The sequence below is a fragment of the Otolemur garnettii genome, unplaced genomic scaffold (assembly GCF_000181295.1).
Source record: "Otolemur garnettii isolate 467f Iridium unplaced genomic scaffold, OtoGar3 scaffold00002, whole genome shotgun sequence".
In the NCBI taxonomy this organism is placed as follows: domain Eukaryota; kingdom Metazoa; phylum Chordata; class Mammalia; order Primates; family Galagidae; genus Otolemur; species Otolemur garnettii.
The window spans coordinates 12,529,639-12,552,890 of NW_003852397.1; the positions used below are offsets into that span (position 1 = coordinate 12,529,639).

Below are 23,252 nucleotides of genomic sequence, written 5' to 3' on the forward strand. Positions count from 1 at the left end.
CCCCCCACTCCCGCACCCGCCCCGCCAGCAGCGCGCCCCAGGGCAGGCGGTTGCTGGGGTGGCGCGTCTGCCACGTCCTCCCATGGCTTTCAGTGGGACAATCAGACCGCCAGCCTTTCCTGCCTCTGATGGGAGTCGTGGAGCTTGCTGTCTGGGGTGGGTCTAGCACGTTGCTTGCATTGGAATCGGCACCACCTTGCCTGTCCTCCCAGCTGGTGGCCCAGTGTGGAAGGCAGGGTGCAGCCGAAGCTGAAGGAGTTCCTGTTGAGGGATGCAGTGATTATGGGCTAAAGAATTCAAGACAAGACAAGATTGGAAGATGCGTGGTAAATTTAACTGTTGAGAAAACAAATGATCATTCCCGTTTTCCTGCGTACTTTGAGTACGATTACATTTGTGGTCCTCACCAAAGAAGCAGATTCCTTGAGACAGTCTTGGAAGCCCACGTTCAGTAGAGCGTGATGAATGCTGGAGCCATGTAATGAGCCATGATGTGACCAGCATTATATAAAAGGGATTAGGATACTGCAAGGACAGGGAGAATCACACAGTGTTGACAGAAATGACAAAGAGCATGTCATTTTGTGTAATAACAATGCTGCTATTTAAAAGAAAATCAAGGTAAGAGATAGGAAATTAGATGGGAACAGTGCATTTGACAATAAAAAGCATGAAAAGATGGTTTTTTTTTTATTAAATCATAGCTGTGTACATTAATGCAATTATGGGGTACGATGAGCTGTTTTTATATACAATTTGAAATACTTTCTTCAAACTGGTTAACATAGCCTTCACCTCATTTTCTTAGTTATTGTGTTTAGACATTCATATTCTACACTTAGTAGATTTAACATGTACCCTTGTAACATGCACCATAGGTGTGTTCCCACCAATTACCCTCCCTCCACCCATCCTCCTCCCTCCCTGCCCTTCCCCTCCTCTTTCATGTTCATCTTGGGCTGTAGTTGGGTTATAGCATTCATATGGAAGCATGGGTACTTAAAAATTGGTTTCATAGTAGGACTGAGTACATTGAATACTTTTTCTTCCATTCTTGAGATACTTTGCTAAGAAGAATATGTAGAAGAAGAATATCCAGCTCCATCTCTGTAAACAGAGGTAAAGTATCCATCTTTTTTTAAGGCTGCATAATATTCTATGGTGTACATATAGCACAATTTATTAATCCATTCATGGGTCAATGGGCACTTGAACTTCTTCCATGACTTAGCAATTATGAACTGGGTTGCAATAAACATTCTGGTGCAAATATCTTTGTTATAAAGTGATTTTTGGTCTTCTGGATATGTACCTAATAGAGGAATTGAAGGATCAAATGGCAGGTCTATTTTTAGATCCCTAAGTGATCTCCAAACATCCTTCCAAAAGGAATGTATTAGTTTGCATTCCCACTGGCAGTGCAGAAGTGTTCCCTTTTCTCCACATTTACACCAACATCTTGGGATTTTGTGATGTGGGCTAATCTTACAAAAGATGATTCATTAACTAAACAGGAGGAGACAGTGCACAGGCACTGTGGAAAATCTTTATGCATACTGATTAAACAAAAATGAATGTCTATGTACCTCTGTATTAATGAGTCTAAATCTTTGTCAATAACTGACTACATTGTACACAAGCCCATGAGTTTTTAATACATATTTAATATAATTAAAGTTGTTTATTGACAGGGATGGCACAAAAATGTTTGCTGCCAGGACCCTCTTATTTTGGGGATAACCTTGACTTAACTATTCAATGTGTTTTCTCAAAGGAAGCTGGAGAATAAATAACTTAGTTTTAATTTGTCATTTAACTCTCAAGTTCAATTTTCTTCTATACATTTTAAAGTCATTTATTTTGCATTTCACTAACCCCAACTTCTTCTGTATCTCTTTTGCTCAATTTTTTATCCTTCCTCATCCCTACCCCTTTCAAAACTAAGGCAAAAGGGAGAGAGAGAAAGAGAAAGAGAGAGGAATAAAGTCAAAGAGAAGATCAAAATGATTGAAATGGTCTCATCACTAGGGTGGGAGAAAAGAAACATACAAAAAAGTCTATTTTGCCCACCATATACTGTTCTTACATGCAAGGTAATGCTGGAAGTGTAGCCCACTTAAAACTGTTGTCTCTGCTTTGTTGCTGCCCAGAATTGAGGCCCCTATTTGTTACATGGTTCAAGAATATTAGCATCAAGGCTGTTAAGAGAGTAACAACTCCACCCATAAATACTACTCCTTTGGCCATGATATCTTGGGTTGGAGAAGTTAACCATGAAGTCTGGTTACATGCATCTGGCCCCAATATAAACATGACCTTGAGGAATTATGACTTTTATATCTGGAAAGAACCTCAGAGATTATTTTACCTAACTCCCTCATTTGTAGATGGAGAAGCTGACTCAAGACAGATTGTGTCTTACCCAAATTCACATGGCAAATTAGTTGTAAAGAAGACCTTAAATCACCTGGTCCAGTGATTTAAGAACCATGCCATGTTACCATTCCTTTGAGTTTATTCATTCACTCAGAAAGTAAATATTTTCTCAGTGCCTACTCTGTTTTAGGTACTGCTTTATTACTAAAATGCAACAGTAAACAAATTCCCTCATAGAATATATATCCTACCAGGGGGAGAGAAAGTATAAACATGATATATAATTCTAATGGAATTTTAAAGTACCATGGGAAAAATATAATAGGGTAAAGAGGATAGTAGCTAGAGAGTGCTTGTAATTTTACGTAGGGTGGTTTGGTTGGGCTAGTCACATGGAGGAAGTGACATCTGAGGAAAGGCTTGAAAGAGGTGAAGAATGGAGCCATATGGGTAAGGAGGGAATAGCATTCCAGGCAAAGGGAATAGTGAGTGCAAAGACCTTAGGATGAGGGTTCACCTTGTATGTTTGAGGCTAGAACAGAAAATAGGGGCTAGAGTAATAGGACATAAGGTCCAGGCTGCAGTTTGAATATTCATCACTGCCAAAACTCAGGTTGAAATTTAATCCCCAATGTGTCAGTATTGAGAATTAGGGCCTTTAAGAGGTGATCTGTGGATTGATGGCTTAATGGATTAACGTTATCATGGGAGTGGCACCAGTGGCAGAGATCTGAGATAGCATGGTAAGCTCCTCACCATTTGCTGCCTTGGGACTCTGCACGAAGTCTCCACTGGCAAGAAAGCTCTCATCAACAGGGCCCCCTCAAACCTTGGACTTCCCAGACTCTGGAACTGTAAAAAGTAAGTTTCATTCCTTATAAATTACCTAATTTCTGATATTTTGTTATAAGTAATAGAAAACAGAGTAAGATAGGGAAAAAGAGCTACAGGTGAGAGTGAGGGAGCCAGATTCTCTACAGACATGGGCCTTTGGTCTGAGATGGGGATGCAGGGGATGGGGGGGCAATAGGAGTAAATGAGTGACATGACCTCATTTACATTGTAGTGGGATCGCTCTGGCTTCTCTGTTGAGCAGATTAGACTAGAGGTAGTAAGGGTGGAAGCAGGGAGGTCACTTAGGCTAGAAGGTATTACTGAGATTTCCTATCATTCAGGGTAACTCTTCAGAGTGTACACAATTAAAATTTTAATAGCTGTTTGGGTTTGTGATTAGTGACAAGTATTTGAGATGCCTGAATAAATGAAGCACTGACACATGGTTTGGTTTGAAAATTAAAATTAATCTTTGAATAGTGAATTCTCAATTCTGAGTTTTGAAAGTAGTGTTGAGATTGCCAAAAAACCACAGACATAGTAAATATAAACACTAAAGCAATTTTTAAAGACTGGTAATATTAGGAACAGCAAATGTGAGTTTGTATGTGGATCATTACAAAAGTTTTGAGATACAAGAAACGTAAAATCTATGCTGACAGAAACAAATGACGTCCTCCTAGTAACACCAATAAGACTGAGAAAGTTCTAACTTCCACAGGTGAATCAGAAAGGATGCTGTCAACTGTGTTTTCTGGAAGTAAAATAATACTTTACAGCCTGTCTCATAATAACACAGCCTGTCTCAAAACTTTTGTAGTGATCTTTTATCTGCAGTACAAGCCAAGATGAATACAAACAAGTAAGATGAACTTCTTTCTTTAAAAATAAAGATGACTAGAGAACAGCTGTACTTTAGCAGCAGACCCCAGCCTTTTTAGCACCAGGAACTGGTTTCATGGAAGACAATTTTTCCATGGAACAGGGCTGGGGGATAGTTTCGGGATGACTTAAGCATAATACATTTATTGTACACTTCATTTCCATTATTATTCTGAAATAATATAATTCACCATAATGCAGAATAGTGGGAGCCCTGAGCTTGTTTTCCTACAACTAGATGGTCCCAACAATAGCATCGTCACCTCAGCTCCACTGGCATTAAATTTGCATAAGGAGTGCACAACCTAGATCCCTTGGAAGTGCATTTTACAGTAGGGTTCAGGCTCCTATGAGAATCTAATGCTGCCTACTCTTCTGACAGGAGGTGGGGCTCAGGCAAGCAGTAGGGAACAGCTGTAACAGCAGAGCTGACTCGCCTCCTGCTGTGCAGCAGGCTACAATCCAGTACCAGTCCTCACCTGGGGGTTGGGGACCATAGTATACATATTTTAAAAATTACTAATAAATAGCATAGAGATTGTATTTTAGAGTGTACAACATATTTTCATACACATTATTTATTATCTGAATGCTTTATAACTCTATATACTTTGGCTAAGGCTGGACTTCTTACTTTCCAGATCCCATGATGGTTGTTCTCATTTGCCTATCTATAGAGCTTGAAATACACTTGTTCCATGACATCTTTAATTACTAATTAAAAATGAAACACTAAGAGAAATCCAATTTGTCTCATGAGAATTTTTTACACTTTTAGTTAAGGGCCAAGCTGTGCTCTGTGAAGTGTCTCCATCATTGCCAAAATGCAATTAGAGATAACTAAAAATTGCTTAATGATGCCTGTGTAGGGGAGACAAATTAAGGATATAGGAGATGTGTTTTCTTGATTACATTAGCACTTGGCTTCGGTTAGGGAGCCATCTTCATTATTAAAAACATTTTTGGGAATTTTGAATGGACTTTACTTACAGTGATATGTAACAGGTTTGTAAAGGATGGTTTACCAAAAATTGCTATGAAAACAGTAAATAAAGGGCATCCATTTACCAGATTAAAACTTACAATCAATATTAACCTTTTTCTAATCTAAACTTTATGTCAGTTTCTTTGCTGACTCTTACCTCTTTTGGTAGGTTGTTTTTAGTAGCATTCAGTCAGGAAAAATGTTTATTTTTCCTTTTTTTTTTTGATTCATTGGTCATTTAAAGATGTATTATCATCTTCTTTGCCAAACCCATTCTGTCTTTCTCATTTGTCTTTGTGGTCAACAGAACGTCTTTCTAGTTGTTCTGGCCAAAAATTATCCTTGACTCCACTTTTACAACTCCTATCAAACCTTGACATCTCTTCAGAATATACAAAGAATCTACAGTTTCTCCACTTCTATTACTGCTCTAGTCTTGGGTTAAATTATTGCCAGAACTTCCTAATTGGTCTCCATACACTCAGTCTTTATCCCTTTTAGTATATTTACAACACCATAACTATAGTGGTAATTCTTAAGCATGGAGTCACATTGTCACTCTCACGTTTGGACATGCCTATGATGCTACAGCATCTGCAAAAACTTCTCTCTAGTTCAGTATGCATGGACTGACTACACAGGATTCCAGTGGGTTCCCACTCTGGGACATTTGTGCAGTCTTTTCTTCCTCTGAGCTGAGGATAGCCCGAAAAATATGCATGTTATATTTGCAATGCTACTTCAGGTATTTTGATTCTCCTCATAGTCAAGAGCATGTCCATTTAAATGAATGCTGTAAAATCAACCTTTAATACTTAGGAATCAGTCCCAAAGTAAGTATTTGTTTTAACACATTCTTCTGCTATAAGTAAGCAATACTCTCCTATAAAAAATCAAGATGCCTTCCGGTCCACGGGATATTATTTAAACAAGAGAAAACTTCAGAACCTTCACCACTAGGAGCTTCTTATTTAAAACGTATTCCCCTCACTATATAAGTGAAAGCAGCTTTAAAACAGAAAACAAAACAAAGGAAAACACAGAAAAGTGAGAAACATCTTTTAAATTTTTGAGCATTTTCTTACATTTTTCACTTTTTCTTAGCATTTACGTTTTTGACTTAAGTTCCCTTTTATTATAAACATAAATAAAAATAAGAGTTGTTTAATATCCTTCTCATTAAAGTACTATTTTTACCCGTTTTCTTAGCTTTCGCCATGTTTTTTAAAAATAATTCTTTGTAATTGCTGTGATAACCTTGAAAAAAAACAGATACATATTTCATATATTACTTCAAGTTCACCGTCAGAAGAAGTATTAACAAATCAAAAGTTCCTAACATCTCGAGTATTGCAATTCTTACACTGCACATTAAGACTGATATTGAAATCTACTTTCTCTTTCCCAATTAACAGAAACGCGCAATCACAGATATCTTCACATCCATGCCCACCCGCGTTCATTTCACAAATTCAAAAGTGAACCCTAAAAATCTGAACCCAGGAGCCAGATCTCCGGACTGCCAGTCGATTTCTCCCCTGGGTCCAGTCGGACTTAATAAGCAGCTGGACCCGCTCTAAGCCGCAGCAGTGCTTTTGCTTCTCTGCTCACTAGACTCTATCCAGCCTCTCGCCCAATTCCTAAGGGGTGCCAGGCAATCTGGAGGTCGAAAATGCAAAAATCACCTAAACCCCAGAGCCAGGCAAGACCAGGTTGCGCGTCCGCTTATATTGCGGGGCAGATATGGTCCCCAAGAGGCAACCGCGGAAACTCGCTGACGCCGTGGCTCCCCGCCTCCAGCTACACATAATCCTGCCTCGGGGTGCGAGGCCGACATTCAGCCCAGATTCATCGAGCGAGGATGCAGCGCTGGAGGGACTTCTCAGTCTCAGGCCCTGCAAAGCCCAGGAGACAGCCTTAGGTGTCCTTGGCGAATGCCAGACCCGCTCTTTCACCATCCCAGCAAATTCTGAACGGGAGTGGGACAGGCGGCGAGTCAGTGCCTCCCTGGCTAGGCCAAATGAGTCGAACGCGGAACTAGGGAGCGGGCGGAGTCTGGCGTGGAGCGTTGTTCAGCAGGCCGGGTCTGGCTTTGGGTCCCGGGCCTTCCAGCCGGGGATTCTCTGCGCCTGCGCCCGCCCGGCTGCCGCCAGCCGCCGGCTCTCCCAGCGCGGCTGTGGTCTCGGCTGCTGCGCGCTGCCTGGGTGTCTGGGCAATCCATGGGCAGCATCAAGGGACACGATGACAGATTACGGCGAGGAGCAGCGCAATGAGCTGGAGGCTCTGGAGTCCATCTACCCCGACTCCTTCACAGGTGATTTCCGCGGCCTCAAGCCCGTAGCCTTGGGGAGGTGGAGTGGGACGGACCGGAGCCGCCGCGGCCCCGGGCCTCCTGGGCTGGGGAGAAGGGGACAGCGAGGCCGCGCGGCCAGCTTGTCCGCCAGTCTTCTCAGGTTCTTCAGTCACTTATCAGTAACTCAGTGATTTTTTTTTTCCTTTCTCCACTGCTCTCTGAAATCTACAAGTGCGGGTGATGCCGGAGACTGTCAGATTTGGAATTGAGTTGGGAGCACTTTCTTGGATTTCTGTGTGGCCTATACAGCAAGCCAAGATTTAGTGAAATATACCAACGAAAAAGCTGCTCCTTGTGAGAGTAGTTTGTCCAGAGTCTCAGAGGTGTCAGTTTCCACATTTTCATCTTTATTGAGGTCGAAACGTTTTTTCATACGGTAGTGTTTTAAAGTTTGTGGGATTCAGAGTGCTGTTCTCAGAGCTACCCAGAATCGGTTTTGAGAGTATCGTAATCCCTGAAGTTAGTCGGGCTTCGTCTTCAAGAATATTCTGGCATTCTGCAGAATGCCTACTGAATGATGTGGCCAAAGTTTCTGTCCCGCTGTAGATTCATGGGTTGTTAGGCCGGAAGGGGTATTAGACATCATCAACCTTAGGACTCCTCCTGCCACAAGCAAAGTAATGGAGGCACAGGAAAGGTAAGTGGTCTGCTCTGGGTCCGCCAGCGGGTTAGTGGCAGGGCAGGTTCTGAGAGTCAGGTCCGGAACTCTTTCCTGCCCTTTCACTTTCCAGACACGTGGGACAGGAATCCAACTCCACCAAAGATAAGGGGAAGCAGATTACTTGGTAGGTTGGGCTGACGTAAAATACGAAGTTCATTAATTTTAATTTACAGGAAGAGAAATCTATATGAAGCTGTGTTTCATATGATTCTGAAAATGGTACAAGGTAAACTACCAATGTGGCTTCCTTAGAATCTAAGAAGCAGTCAAATAAAGCCAATATGAATGAGTAGAACCTAGGTTTGTGGTGTTACATTCTCCATCCCTTCCTTTGAATGTTGTCCATCATCAATTGCCAGAATTTATAGTGTAGGGTACGTTGCTTTAACTTGTAAACTCCAACCCTTCTCCCTTTTACTGTGTAGCTTAGTTTTCTTGGCTCTACCTTTTGATCACTGCTTGCAATGGTAGCAAATTTTGTTCTGCTTTGCCAACAGGCAGATGTCTCTCAGCTACCCCAATATAGCTCCAGTCCTGTTCATGTTCTCTCTCAACCAGCAGTACATCTGTGCTGTGAGGATGTTAAGGGGATGAGTGAAGCGGGGTCTGAGAGTGTCATTAACTTGGTGAGTGTGTATGGAGTCTGGCTCCCTTCTCTATCCTTGCTTATATGTTGATATATAAGTAGAACAATAGAGGGTCAGTTGTTGTATATATTCTTAGTTATGTTTGGTCATTTCCAGCACTGTGGAAATGAATTGCTATGAACACTGTAGGCAGACTCAAGAAAGCATAGGATGTGCTGTTCTTTTCATTTCTTTGGGGATAAGGGATCCCTTATTAAATGCTGTGCATTTAAGCATTTATATAAGTGATAGCGTTTTTAACCCTAGTACCAAGTTGTACTAGGCCTTGAAAGCTCTGGTGTAGTTCAGTATGTGAAATTCTTGTCAGATCCACAAGTGCTTGAGGATTCTGAGCCACAGGAATAAAAGGTAGTTTATGAATCTGTTGATGTATTCAAGTATTCTGCAGTAGCAGTTGAGCCATCAGCCTCTAATTCCTGAAGTATTACTATGAGCTTTGCAATAAATAAATTAAAATGGGATGTCTTGATTTATAGTTCTCAGGGAACTTTGCCTTGCTAGTGATCATGTTCTTTATGAAACCTTTTAGGGAAAAGACAGAGCTCTGACTTTGAAATAAAATGTTCCCATATTTGATCTTTGGAAATCTTGAGCATTTGCAAGGTTAGTTGCTTTATAGCCTTCTTTTGTGTATATGATTTCATACTTCCTATTCTCATGCCAAGTTTAAGAAGGAGCTTGCATGTGTCAGTTTGCCAAGGAACACCAATTGGTAGTTTTCTAATTTTGGAATCACACTTAACTGTGAGTCACATTTATTGATAATTATTGGAATTTATAAATACTCAGTGCTATTAATGAGGGATGTAGATATACTTTTTTAAAATGGATGACTGCTTGACAAAGAAGCATTTAAGTACACAAGACCCCACGTGGCTGCAGAAGAGGCACAGTGTATGTAGCCTAACCTCAGAATTGTTTGACTATTTGCACAGAACTTTTGGTCCAGTGTTGCATTTGTTGTGAATTATAACAAATCATAATACAATTTCTTCTTTTTGCCTATTCTGTAGCTTGGTTGCACATTGATCCAACCCTCCTAACAACTAGTCTTCCAAAATATAAATGGACTCTCCTGACACCACATTCTCCTTCAGTAGTGCTTCACTTGACAAGGTCCTGCTAAGGTAGTAGAATTTGGTTATTTCAATTTCTGTATCAAAATCTTGCTGTGGGAAGTTGTGTTGGAACAAATTTGTCGGCATCAGATTAAGCAAAAGCCGAATTTCTGTTTGCGTTACAAAGAGGGCTACATAATCCTATATGTACTGTGTCAGTAGCAGCCATTAGCATTTAACGGGGATAGTTGTATCTTAGAGATAGAAGGCATCTTGTAAAGTAGTTTTTCTAAGATGTACTTTTTGAAAGGATAGATACTCCCTAACAACCAAAAGAACTTATTTTGATAAGAGATCTCTGTTTTTTTGTGAAAACTTAAGGTCATTTGTGTATCCCTTTAAGAGTACATTTTAGCGTTATCTCCATTATCTTTGTTTTGATAAAATCCTTAGTTTTGTCCATTTCATCATCATCTGGCCCCATATCACCTAACCTCTCTTCTGCTTTTCTGTTAGTTCTTCCACTATGCCCAACAGCATTCTTTCTCTCAAAAGTATTTTGATCACTCATAGTGATGGAAGTCTGGCATCGTAGTGAAGACTTTGTAACAGTAATGCCTCACAATGGGATTAGTCTTTCAGAACTTGAGGATCATCTATTTTTAAGTAACTTTCTCATCCCTATTTTAGTTACCACCAAACTTTGAAATATTATCCCTTTCCTTGTTTTCTTCAATTTTTGTTTTATGGTTAGATTCATCTGTGATGATGAACCCACAGTAATGCTTCGCTTGACAAGGTCCTGGTAAGGTGGTAGAATTTCTGTATCAAAATCTCCATTGGTTTTTTAAAAGGTAAAAGCTTATTTACTGTCACATGTGAAAGAGTTGTGGCAGCTGTATTCCCACATTTCCTCAGGGATCTATCTTCTTCTAACTTAGCTCTCTGTCATCACTAAAATGTGGTCTCACTCTCATGGTCAAGGTGGCAGCATTCCCTGTTCAGGCAGAAGGGTAAATAAAGAAATGACGAAAAAAAGAAGTAAAAGGCAACAGTTTCCTAAGGACATTTTCTAGAAACTGTCAAAGGACGTATCTGCTTCCATGTCATTAGCTGGAACTTAGACATTTGGTGAGGCCTGGCTGGAAGTGGTAAACGTAGTCTTTATTCTGTGTGGTCAGTATGCTCAGTTAAAAACAGTATAACTTGAACAAGGGGAAAGTGGATATTGGGGGACTATTAGCAGTATTTCCCAATATTCTTTTTCTTTGTTGTACCTGGTTCACTTTTTTTTTCCTATAGTAGCATCTTGGTATAGTGTATTCAGACAAATCATATAACCTCGCCAAGCCTCAGTTTCTATATTTAATGAGAATGTGAGTGCAAATAGCTCATAACTATTAAATAAATATGTGAAGATACTCTTTACTAGAAATTTACCTTCTTAGTTGTTGATACTACATTGATAGAGTTTCATAATTCTTCGTCTTTTTATCAACTAACAGTTTTGATTTCTACTCCTTAAGCAGCTCATGAATATGGCCACATCTTGAAGATGCCATCTCTAAAATTTTAGCCTTTGAAATTCCTCTTCCTGTCCATGACCCTTGTAGCTTTATTCAGGCGTCCTCAAGCTATGGCCTGTGGGCCACATGCAGCCCGCCTAGGACATTTATCTGGCCCGCCGGGTGTTTTTGCTGCCGCTGCCTGTCCTGCTTAGCAGCTGACTCACTGACTCGTCCTGGGGCCCACAGTCTGGCCCTCCAACGGTCTGAGGGACAGTGAACTGGCCCCCTGTTTAAAAAGTTTGAGGACCCCTGCATAGTTTTTTCCTTCATAGCCTCTTTCTGGTCTGTCTTGCCTCCCTATTCTGTCTGGCTCCCCAGGTAAAGAAGTTCAGTGATATTCTTGCTAACATCCCCATGTCCTTTGGGTTTTCTAATTTACCAAATACTTCTTGCACCCATTTTTAGGAGCTCAGTCTGTTAGGAAAACAGACATGAGATAAATTTAGGGAGAGGTAACAGCCTAAGTTGTTTTGGAGAACTGAGGTGCTAATGAGGAGTTAACAAGAGAATGCCTCTGGGGGAAGAGTATTCCAGCAAGGCCACAGCATGCACAGAAGCAGGACTCTGAGAGATCAAAATGTGTGCAGAGGACAAAGGGTTTGGAACTGCTAAAACATAAAGCGAGTAATGGGAGTCACAGAAAATGAGACCTGACAAGTAAGCCAGGGCCAGGTCACAGAGGGCCTTGTCAGGGTTTTAGATATTATCTGACAGGTCAGTAGTTCATTGCCCATTTACAGCACACATTGTAGTCATTGCCATGTCAGCCCCAGAGCCTGATAGGTGGGGTAGCTTCACAAATAAAATAGGCTTGCAGTTATGCTGTTTTCTGGTGTGTAGCCTATGGCTCCACCCCCTTCTCACAACTGATCCCAACTTTGCTGCCTTTAGATAGAGAGGTTGCTAGGTGGGTAATGATGTGATAAAATCTACTTGCTAGGAAGCTGCTATGGGTAGGTAAGGATGTGTGAGGAGAAACAGTGGGGAGAATCATTCTTCTCCTTTTCTTGAAATCTTCCCATCCCTTGATTTTCATAACACTGTTACCTGTTGAGTTTGTTGTTACCTCTCCTGACTGCTTCTTTTAATCTCTAGCATTTCTACTCCTGCTTTATTCTTCAAATTGAGAGTTCATACTGACTTTTATTTTCTTGTTACTTTCAGGATAATCTCACTTATTAGTCTAGTGGCCTTAGCTATCAGTTCTCTGTAGATGATCCAATGTTGAATTAAAGCCGAGCTCTCTTTAGCTCCATTTGCATATCTGATTGCTTTCGCCTAAAAGTACCTGTGCCCTTAAAAAACATAACATATGTGATTTTTCTTTCCTTGTATTGCTCATTTGATTCAACAGTATCACATTCTCAGCCTACAAACTCAAAATATCAGCCCCATCTTCACTTCCTCCCTATTTCCTGCTATTCCCATTGCTGCTAACCTAGTTCAAAACCTCATTATCTTTATCTGTGTTATTACAGTAGTTACCTGTTTTCATCCTCCCTCTAGCCTTGTTTCTTTTTTTCCATTTTAAGTTGTTAGATTTGTCTTCCTATGTTTAGAAAACGGTTTTGACTGTATCATTGCTAAAAAAGCTATTGTTCATAATTAAATTTCAGCTACATTTTCAACTAATTTTCTTTACCAACACACAGGCCCACCAGACCGAAGCATTTGTTATTTCTTAGAAATTCCTTTACCTTTTCCCCCATAGTGCCCTTGCTTCCATGGTGCCCTCAAATTCATTCCCCTTCTCCATCACTGCTTGCCAATGTGACATCCATGATTAACAGCCTAGTTCAGATGACTTCCTTGGAATTTCTCAGAGCTGGAAATACGTTTTTGTTCTTAAGTAAACCTCTATGCACTTTATTTATTTTTGGTCGGTTAGTGGCTATATTGCCTTAGACAAGTTATTTAAAAGCTCTGTGTCTCAGTTCCTAAGTCTGTAAAACTGGGGTGATACTATATTTGGCTGTTGCTAAGACACATTTTTACATTTTAATGAACTTACAATTGATAACATGTTATAGTTTAATTGGCACTTTATTTTTCTTTCTTACTGGTTTATAAATCATTAAGGTGTAAAGCAAGGTATATCTCATACTCGATGGCATCATAAATATGGTGACCTATAGTTAGAGTAGAAAGTTAGAGGCTTGGTGCCACAGGTAAAGGATTTTCATGTCACTGCATAGCACAGGCACAAACTGATGCTCAACAAAATGTTAGGTGTTATTGTTGGGAGATACATCAACTCTGTTTTTATATGTACTTGTTAAAGAACAGGCAAGGCGAGTCATTTTATGAAAGCTTTATTATCATGGCCTTTCAGTGGCTTTTTCAACATAGACTCAACTGCCTGAGACCTACCAAAATGTGAGTCCAGTGAGACTTTCTTCCTGAAATACTCAGCATTCAAATAATTTAATAATAATTATAGTAAGTACAGGTGTTCAGCATTGTTCCAAGTGCCTTAAACTTGAATTAAAATGAAGGCAACTGTCTTGAAAGTATTGTTGGTAATACATATTTATGGCAGTTTCAGAAAGTTGCCAAACAGTAGAAGCTGAGTAGTTTCCATGGTGACTCCATTAGTGATGCAGTGCTCTTTCATTTCAGAGTCTGCAGAGCCATTGCCAGTCTTGACAGGTGCCAGTGCTTCCCAGGCATGGCGTGAGGCTTAGGCTTAGCCGCCATCCATGGTGACTTGAAATTTCCTTGTTTACTCTTCAGATGGTTCTGAATACAAATGTTTGGTTTTGTTTTTGCTGTTGTTATTTTTCTCCTTTCATCCCATTAGTTTAGTTCTTTCACTGAGCCAAATTTATTGCAATTCTACATCCTCCCAGGCACTGACCTAAGAGCTTTCATAGAGTTGTCATGGTATTCTTATGGGCGAATAGATACTAAACAGAGATACGCTATTAGATAGACATTAGGCTGTAAAATGTCATATGAAGGTTTTTTATTTATATACATGTTGGCTTACATTTCTTAAATTGTAAGCAGTATGTTTAGATTCATTGCTAATTCATTTTATAATTCTATGAAAAATGGTAGAAGCTCAGGAGTATTTGTGAAAGAATAAAGCTTGGTTGTAGAGATGATGTGGGGAGGAGAGAGAGGGAGAGAACAAGAAGACACACTAAGGAATCAATATTTACTGTTTATTTCTCATGGAGATTCTGTGTTACACCTAAGAATATATAAATGTAAAAATCAGTAATGAAATGAATATTATTCGTGTGGGTAGTTTCTGGTGAGAAACTTCAAATTGTTTGCCATTTGAGATTTTTTAAGAATGCAATTTTTGAGGTGTAGGTGGAGATTAACTCCTTATTTCAGTTGATTTGGTAAAACTCCAAGAGGATTATGTATTGTAAATATTTCTTAAAAGATAGCTCTCACTTTAAGTAGAAAGTTCATAGACATTTTATCATGTCAATATATTGTTTAGTTTGTATTTGTGGAAATGGAAATATAGGATAGGGACCAATTTTGAGGACTGGTTAGTGATAAATGCTAATAAGGAGAAGCATCTGCCTTAGGAAGCATGTTAATAAGTTCTCTGTATATTTTCTTGCAGTGTTATCAGAAAATCCACCCAGCTTCACTATTACTGTGACATCTGAGGCTGGAGAAAATGATGAAAGTAAGTCTAATAAAAAATACTTGCAGTTTTGTTAAGCTTCTCTCTCAGGACTCGCACTCGTTTTGCAGCCATTTTGCTGGGCCTTGTAAGTGTGGAGGTGCTAAGATGCTGTTATGAATCTAGAATGAGTGTTTCTGGTCAGTACTCGCTGTGTAAACACAACTTCTGGAAATAGAGAGGAAATCAATGATGTATAGTCTGGCAAGGTAAGCTTTGTTTTTAAAAGTGAGGGGGAAACATTAGCCATATAACAGATGGAGAAAAGATGGGAGATTTTTGTTTAAGCAAGACTTGGCATGCAAATGTATTTCAGTGGCTGTGTGGTATTCCTTTGAATGAATGTTGTTTTTCCATGGCATTTTTCTCTTTGCACGTTTAGGCTGTTGACTAGACATCTACTGTTAGAAGTAGGGCTGGATATACACCTATCTGTATGTTTTTCTTTCTCTTAAAATAAAGTAGCTATACAACTAATGAATTGAAATTATATAAATTAAATTTGGCAGGTATTAGGGATGAGTGGTTTCTAAAGTTTATTTCTGGCTTGTAGCTCAGTGAGTAGGGTGCCGGCCACGTACACTGACAGTGGTAAGTTCAAGCGCAGCCTGGACCTGCTAAACAACAGTGACAACTACAACCAAAAAATAGCCAGGCATTGTGGCAGGCGCCTGTAGTCCCAGCTACTGGGGAGGCTGAGGCAAGAGAATCGCTGAAGCCTATGAGTTTGAGGTTGCTGTGAGCTATGATGCCGTGGCACTCTACTGAGGGCAACATAGTGAGACTCTATCTCTAAATAAATAAATAAATATTAAATTTATTTAAAATTAATAAAATTAAATGAAGTAATTAAATTACCTTATTACTTACTAAGGTAATTTGATAAAAATGTTATGTAAATTGGCATTAATAACCCCATGAATTTTTTTTCAGGTAAGGCTAGTGAATTGAAATACTGCCAGGAGCACTCTTTAATAACTAATTGTAATGGTGTCAACTGATAACTCTCAATCTGTCTTGTGCAATTGAAAATGAGGTTAGCATTCAAACTTCATCAAAATCTGAATTAAAAGATTATTGCCCAGAGTGCTGGCTCATACCTGTATTCCTAGCACTTTGATAGGCCATGTCAAAAGGATTGCTTGAGGCCAGGAGTTTCAGACCAGCCTGAGCAACATAGAAAGACCTTGTCTCTAGAAATTTGAAAAATTATCCGGTGTAGTACTGTGTACCTTTAGTCCCACATACTCAAGAGGTTAGGGCAGGAGCATCACCTAAGCCTAGGAGTTTGAGATTGCAGTGAGCTATGGCGACACCCCTACACTCTAGCCTGGGCAACAAAGTGAAGCCCTATCTCCCAAATAAAATGTAGGGATGTTGAATATAGTTATTTACACTAAATTAATAACCAATATGCTTTGGCAGATAAGTACTTAAAATTTTTTGAATAATGCATTAAAGTACAAAATAAATATTGCATTGATTGTTCTTCAAACTATTTAAAACTTTCCTTTGTAAAGAAACCAGTTGAGGCTTCATATGATGGCATTCTGGCTTCCAAAATAGTGTGGTGGTACTCATTGATGAAGATCCAAAATATACATTTCTTTAAGATTATACTGAAATGAAAAGTAAAGTTTAAACATTTCTCCCACAAGCTCCAGTATTCTGAATAATAGCTTTACTGGGAGTTAATTATCACTCTATACTATAGCTCTATATGTACTCAGTGCAGTCCCAACATCTCCCATTTGAGAAATACCCTGAAAATTATTTCTTTGAAATATCCTTAGAAAATACTATTTTTTTCCTATTAAAACCTATTTTAATGAACTAACTAGTAGAAAAGCAGGCAAAGGGCATGAATATACAATTTTTAAAGGGAGTATTGTAAATAATCATTAAAAATAAAACCAGTCCGTCCCACTGGTAATTAAAAAGGCAAGTTAAAATGAAAATAATGTTTCATATTCAACAAATTGTTAGTTTTAGGAGTATAGTTAATTGTTAGTACAGTAATGTGCTGATAATACAGATATTAGTTAGTAGATATTAGTTAGATATAGATATTAGTATAGTAATGATAGATATAATATCTATAACTATAGATACTAACTATATAACTATAGTTAGTATACTAACTATAACTATAGATACTAACTATAACTAACTATAGTTATATGCTAACTATAACTAACTATACTAACTATAGTATACTAGTTATATGCTAACTATAACTATACTAACAATAACTATAGTTATATACTAACTATATACTAGTATACTAACTATACTAATTATATACTAGTTATATAGTTAGTTCTATACTAACTATACTATAACTAACTATATACTAGTTAGTTACATATTAACTCTCACTGACTATGCTAACTATATACCAGTATAGCTAACTATATACTAGTTATATAGTCAGTTACATACTAACTATAACTATATACTAGGTATATAGTTAGCTATATACTAGCTATACTAACTATATACTAGTTATGTAGTTATATACTAACATAACTAGCTATACTAACTATAACTAACTATCCCAACTATATACTAGTATACTAACTATATCTAGTAACTATAGATATTAGTTAGTAGATATTAGATATAGATATTAGTTAGTATAGTAATGTGTTGATAGTATAGATAATTGTTAGTATAGTAATGTGCTGATACACATGGTCAGGAGAGCCACTGGAGTCACGAAGCAGAAGATTTAATATTCATAATCTTTAATCTAATGACTATTTATGGGGTATTTATTCTAAGGAAAGTATCATGATACTAATAAAATATATGCATGGATATTTGTAATACTATTATATCTATCTTAACCAGTAAATGGTGGAATACTTAGTGAAATATGATTATTGAATGTTTCGGGATTTGGAAGGATGCCCATGATATAGCTGAGATTTTATATGTGACTGTGTATTTTTAGCAAAATTTTGCCCATCCATCTATAGATAAAATTTTACTTAAAATGGACTCGTTGCCTGTAGCTCAGCAGCTAGGGCGTCAGCCAAAAACACTGGAGCTGACAGGGGCCTGCCAAAATAACAATGACAACTACAACCAAGAAATAGCTGGGTGTTGTGGTAGGCACCGGTAGTCCCAGCTACTTGGGAGGCTGAGGCAAGAGAAATACTTAAGCCCAAGAGTTTGAGGTTACTGTGAGCTGTGAGGCCACGTACTCTACTGATGGCCACAAAGTGAGACTCTGTCTCAAAAAAAAAAAAAAATTACTTAAAATGTAAGCATATGCAGGGAAAAATACTTTAATGCATATCTATAAAAGACTTTTATACCAAAATGGAAACAGTGATCTCTTTTGGTGATGTGATTATTTGTGATTTTATATTTTTCTTGTTTTATTTCCAAATTTTAGTAGTATCAGTAAATATTTTTTGAGGAAACTCATTTTTTTTTACATACACATGTGATTATTAGGTTTCCACTTTTTGCCTTCACAGAATTAAAAAGGCTAAAAATTTACCAATAATAGCAATGTTTAAAATAAGGACTAGAAACAAAAACCTTGTAAGAATGAATGAAGATAAATACATTCAGAAAAGAAATCAGACGATTGCTGCATCAAAGTATTAAGCAATAATAATAATAGTAATGCAAAGAAAGTAACATTCACATTGTCAAATAAGAGTATGTCTATTATAGAATGCTTTGACTCTGAGGTCAGTATAGAGTCATCAATTAACTTACTTATTTATCTTTTTTTTAGAAAACTCATTTTTTAAAAAATAGTTAAATGAATTTATTATACCTGCATGGTGAAATTGAGTTTGCTGATTCATAAACAGTGTTAAGGAATATTATCGGGATGTGATAACTTATAAAACTCCATTAACAGGAAAGGGGAAAAAACCTAGTATGTCATAGTGATAAACTTTATTTATTTTGATTTAATTTTTAATTTCCTTGTGGTTGAGTACATTTACTATTTAATCTCTTTCCAGTTTTCAAGTGTAGTTATTATTAACTGTATCACCATGATGTACAGTAGATCTACAGCATTGATTCATCCTATCTGAAAATTTGTATCCTATAACTATCTCTAGGATCCCTAGTACTAGTATCTCTAGTATTAGTATCTTCCTATTCCTAGTATTAGTTGTAAAGTCTCTTTCATTTAAGATTTTATTTATTTTAGTCTTCTCTCTTTTTTCTTAGTCTAGCTAAGTTTTGTTGATGTTTCCTATTGATCTTCTGACCTCTGTTTCTTTTATTTCTGCTGTGATCTTTATTTTTTCCTTTCTTCTGATTTTATGCCTAGTTTCTTCTTTTTCTAGTTTCTTGAGGATAGTGTTGTATTATTTGATATCTGTCTTCTTTTTTCAATACAGGGATTCATTGCTGTTAACTTCCCTGTTAGAATTGCTTTTGCTGCAACCCCCAAATTTTGAGATTGTTCTATTTCCATTTTTATTTTTCTCAAGGTATTTTTTGAATTCCTTTTTAATTTCATCTTTGATACATTGGTCGTTTAACCATGGCCTAGGAAGTAGGGGGAATGGGATGTTGGTCAAAGGGTACAAAGGTTCAGTTATGTGGGATGAATAAGTTTGGGTATCTGTTGTACAGTATGGTGACCATAGGTATCAATACTGTATTATATACTGAAATTTGCTAAGAGAGATAATCATAAGTGTTCTCACCACACATGCACATGCAAATGGTAACTCTGTGAGGTGATGGTTATGTTAATGTGTGGTAATCATTTCATCGTGTGTGTGTATCAAAACATCACATTGTACATCTTAAATATGTGAAATTTTTTAATTTTTTTTTTTTTTTTTTTTTGCAGTTTTTGGCCAGGGCTGGGTTTTGAACCCGCCACCTCTGGTACATGGGGCTGGCACCCTAATCCTTCAGCCATAGGCACTGCCCAAATATATGAAATTTTTGTTTGTCAAGTATACCTTAAGAGAGCTGGGAAAAAAAATTGAAAAAATTTCTTGTTCTAGCAATACAATCAGAAATGTGCTAATAAAGGATTTAAAAAATGCCAGAAGACACTGTATTTCTTAATTAATTTCTATTATTCAGTCTTTTGCATTTATGGACTCAAAATTCTTTGTTGATGTTATAACATGAAAATTGAAATATGAAACTTGCAAATTTTAAGGGACTTTTTTCCCCCTTCCTGTGAAGACCTATATAGATTTGAGTTCTTTATTAAAAGTAACTCTACAGATGTTAATAATGTAAATGTAAGTTACAAGAAAGATGAACTCTAGGCAAAGGATCACTGTAATAAAACGTCTTAATGGAAAATGTGTAGCATAACTGCTTAGTTGCTATCTGCAGTAATGAGAAGTCACTGGGCAGGCCTGCACAGAGGCACCTTGCACTGATGCGCCCTTAACAGTTTCACTCCTGGCTTGGCGCCCGTAGCACAGTGGTTAGGGTGCTAGCCGCATACACCCAGGCTGGCGGGTTTGAACCTGGCCTGGGCCTGCTAAACAACAATGACAACTGCAACAAAAAAATAGCCAGGCATTGTGGTGGGCCTCTGTAGTCCCAGCTACTTGGGAGGCTGAGGCAAGAGAGTCACTTAAGCCCAAGAGTTTGAGGTTTCTGTGAGCTGTGATGCTATGGCCCTGTACTGAGGACAACATAATGAGAGACTCTGTCTCAAAAAAAAAAAAAAATTTCCCTCCTGTACACGCATCAGATTTATAAATTGCCCAGACCAAAAGAGTGGGGCTGTATAGATGAATTAGGTTAAAAGTTTCTCAGGTAACTTCTCAAACTGTCCAAGTCAAAACTGTCATCCGGCCACCAATTAACCCCACTGGCATTGTGTAGATAGAAATATAGATTCCAGGGTTATAGCCAGAGGTCTTTTGCAGCTGGGAGCTTGCTCTGGTAGAAGCTGAAAATGAACTTATGATGCTACTTTTTTGTGTGCTATAGTCAGTGCCTTTTGTTTATCTTAGAGAATGTTTTAAAAAGAGTGGCTTTTCTTTATCTTCTTTCTCAGATATGCAGTATGGTCAAATACCAATAACGGTAAGGGTATTTCATGTGTAAGAAGTTATTTTTGCTATTCTCATGATTTGTTTCACTTATCTCTTCGTGGTAAATGTTTTTCATATTAGCGATTATCTGGTCTTTGAGTAACCTTAGTTTTCTTTGTAGGCATATGTATTTTTCTTCTTTTCACTGATTTAACAAAGAGCTACCTCTGTGCTTCTAAGGTATTCACATCAAACTCTTGTTTCAGCTGTCCAGACTACCCTCAAGTTTACATACAGTGAAAAGTACCCAGATGAAGCTCCCCTTTATGAGATATTCTCCCAGGAAAATCTAGAAGATAATGATATCTCAAGCATTTTAAAATTATTAGCATTACAGGTAAGAAATAACAGGTTTGTGCCTTGCAGTAGAATTTATTGGTCTTAAGTATTTATACATTAATTTCAAGAGTTAGAAAATGCATTTAAGGGTGTAAATAGTACATTGACCAAGCAGAATTAATGATACCTAATCTCAAAGCATTTTTGTTTCCCGCTGTCCCTTTAAAGTTTGAGTAATAGAAGTTGTCCCAGTGCTCCTGCTTGAAACTCCGTCCCCCCCCATGACGTTTCTGATTATCTTCAGTGATAAAAAGTGCAAAAGGGACTTTACATAGTAAACACAGTTTTGATTTGATAATAGTTGTAATTTTTCTAAAAGTTGAAATTTGTAGCTACATTTAGAACTAGACATTCTATTATCCCCTCTGACCCGTTTGTTACAGGTTAGGTGCCTATAGTCTGGGAAGATGACTGATGATTGATTTCCACCTCCCACCCCCATCTCTTCTCCCTAAGCTTACCAGTAACAGTAATGGTTTATGACCTACCCCTCCACGAGGGGAGGGTTATGTGGAGAAAAAAGTGTATATTGGAAAGTTCTTACAGAATTAGTTCTATTGTGCGATGAGCTACCCACAGTTTGGCCTTGGCAGGTATTTAAAGTTTACTCATGCATGGGGAGAGTTTTCTTGGGTTCTTCGAGTAGAGAGTAGGGAGAGCAAGTAAAATTCTTCCTCCACCATCTTAAAATCAGAAGTCCTAGCTTTGTTCATTGTAAGAAAAATTGACAGAAAGCGTCTTTCTGCCTTATATGTGGCTTATATAGTCTAAGAATCAGTGGTCCCCTGAATGCTGATGTTATCAAAATACCTGAAGCTGTTAGAAAATGAAAAGTGCAAGGATCTATATTACACAGGAGTTTTTGCTGATCTGGGGCCTTTTTCAGTCTGTTACCCAGCATGAAATTGTGCTGATTCTAACATTTAGCTTACCATGTTTCATTTTATAATGTTGCAGAGAACCTGAGATGATGGTTATGCTGTATTCAGCCACACATTAATTTATTAACTTCAGCAAATTTTTCCATGAGTTTGTATTAATTTTTTTTATCTCCCCTTCCAAAAAGGCACTTTGATTTCTTTTACCCTGACTGAGATCAGAGTTGTTGAGAGAATATTTGTGGTTGTTCTCCAAAAATAGTTGTATTAATTTTCAGGTATCAAAATAATAAATTCATATTATAAAAAGTCAGAAAATATAAAAAATCATGAAGAAGAAAATAAAGGTTACTCTTTATCCCACCAACCAGCCACAATTGTCTACTAACAATTTGGTGTGACATAGTGCTGGACTTTTTTTTTACACCTACACACATAGTCTCCATGTCCGACCACAGGGTAGATCATTTTATACATAATGTTCATAACATTCTCTTTTTCACTTAACAACATACTTGGGCATTTTTCCATTTCAGTTAAATGTATATACGTGAATCATTTTTGATAACTACATGGAAATTCATTGTATGCATCTGTAATTGCACATCTTTTTAAAAACAACTTACAGTTGTTTGTCATTTTTGACTGATTTAATGTATAATTCTTCCAGTGTTCTTATATATCACTATTTGTAAGTCCTTAGGGCAGGTTCTCCATTGTAACCTTAGTACCTAGCATATTATAGACACTCGGGTATTTGTTGAAAAAATGAAAAGAATGAATTACTGATGACTATACTAGCCCAGTGTTTTCTAGAAGTAGGATTGCTATTTTATTTTTTTTATTTTTTTTTTCTTTTCTTTTTTTTATTGAACGGTAACTATGTACATTAATGCACTTCTGGGGTACAGTGTGGGGTTTTCACATGCAATCTGAAATACTTCCATCAACTGGTCAACACAGCCTTCA

At 37.8% G+C, this 23,252-nt stretch overlaps 1 protein-coding gene across 2 annotated transcripts in view; it reads left to right on the plus strand.

Moving 5' to 3' along the window:
* Nucleotides 1-7,096: 7,096 nt before the first annotated feature.
* The window catches only part of RWDD1 (RWD domain containing 1), a 22,854-nt gene continuing 6,698 nt past the window's right edge, over nt 7,097-23,252 (plus strand). The window contains exons 1-5 of one of the 2 annotated variants that reach the window (XM_012806376.1): nt 7,097-7,391; nt 8,589-8,717; nt 9,752-9,865; nt 14,951-15,016; nt 21,273-21,403. Coding sequence is in view for 1 of the 2 variants with exons in the window: in XM_003781838.2 (XP_003781886.2) it covers nt 7,319-7,391; nt 14,951-15,016; nt 21,273-21,403 (270 nt within the window). In the remaining variant the exon portion in view is untranslated. The remainder of the gene's footprint in view (nt 7,392-8,588; nt 8,718-9,751; nt 9,866-14,950; nt 15,017-21,272; nt 21,404-23,252) is intronic. The other variant, XM_003781838.2, reaches the window with a different exon arrangement.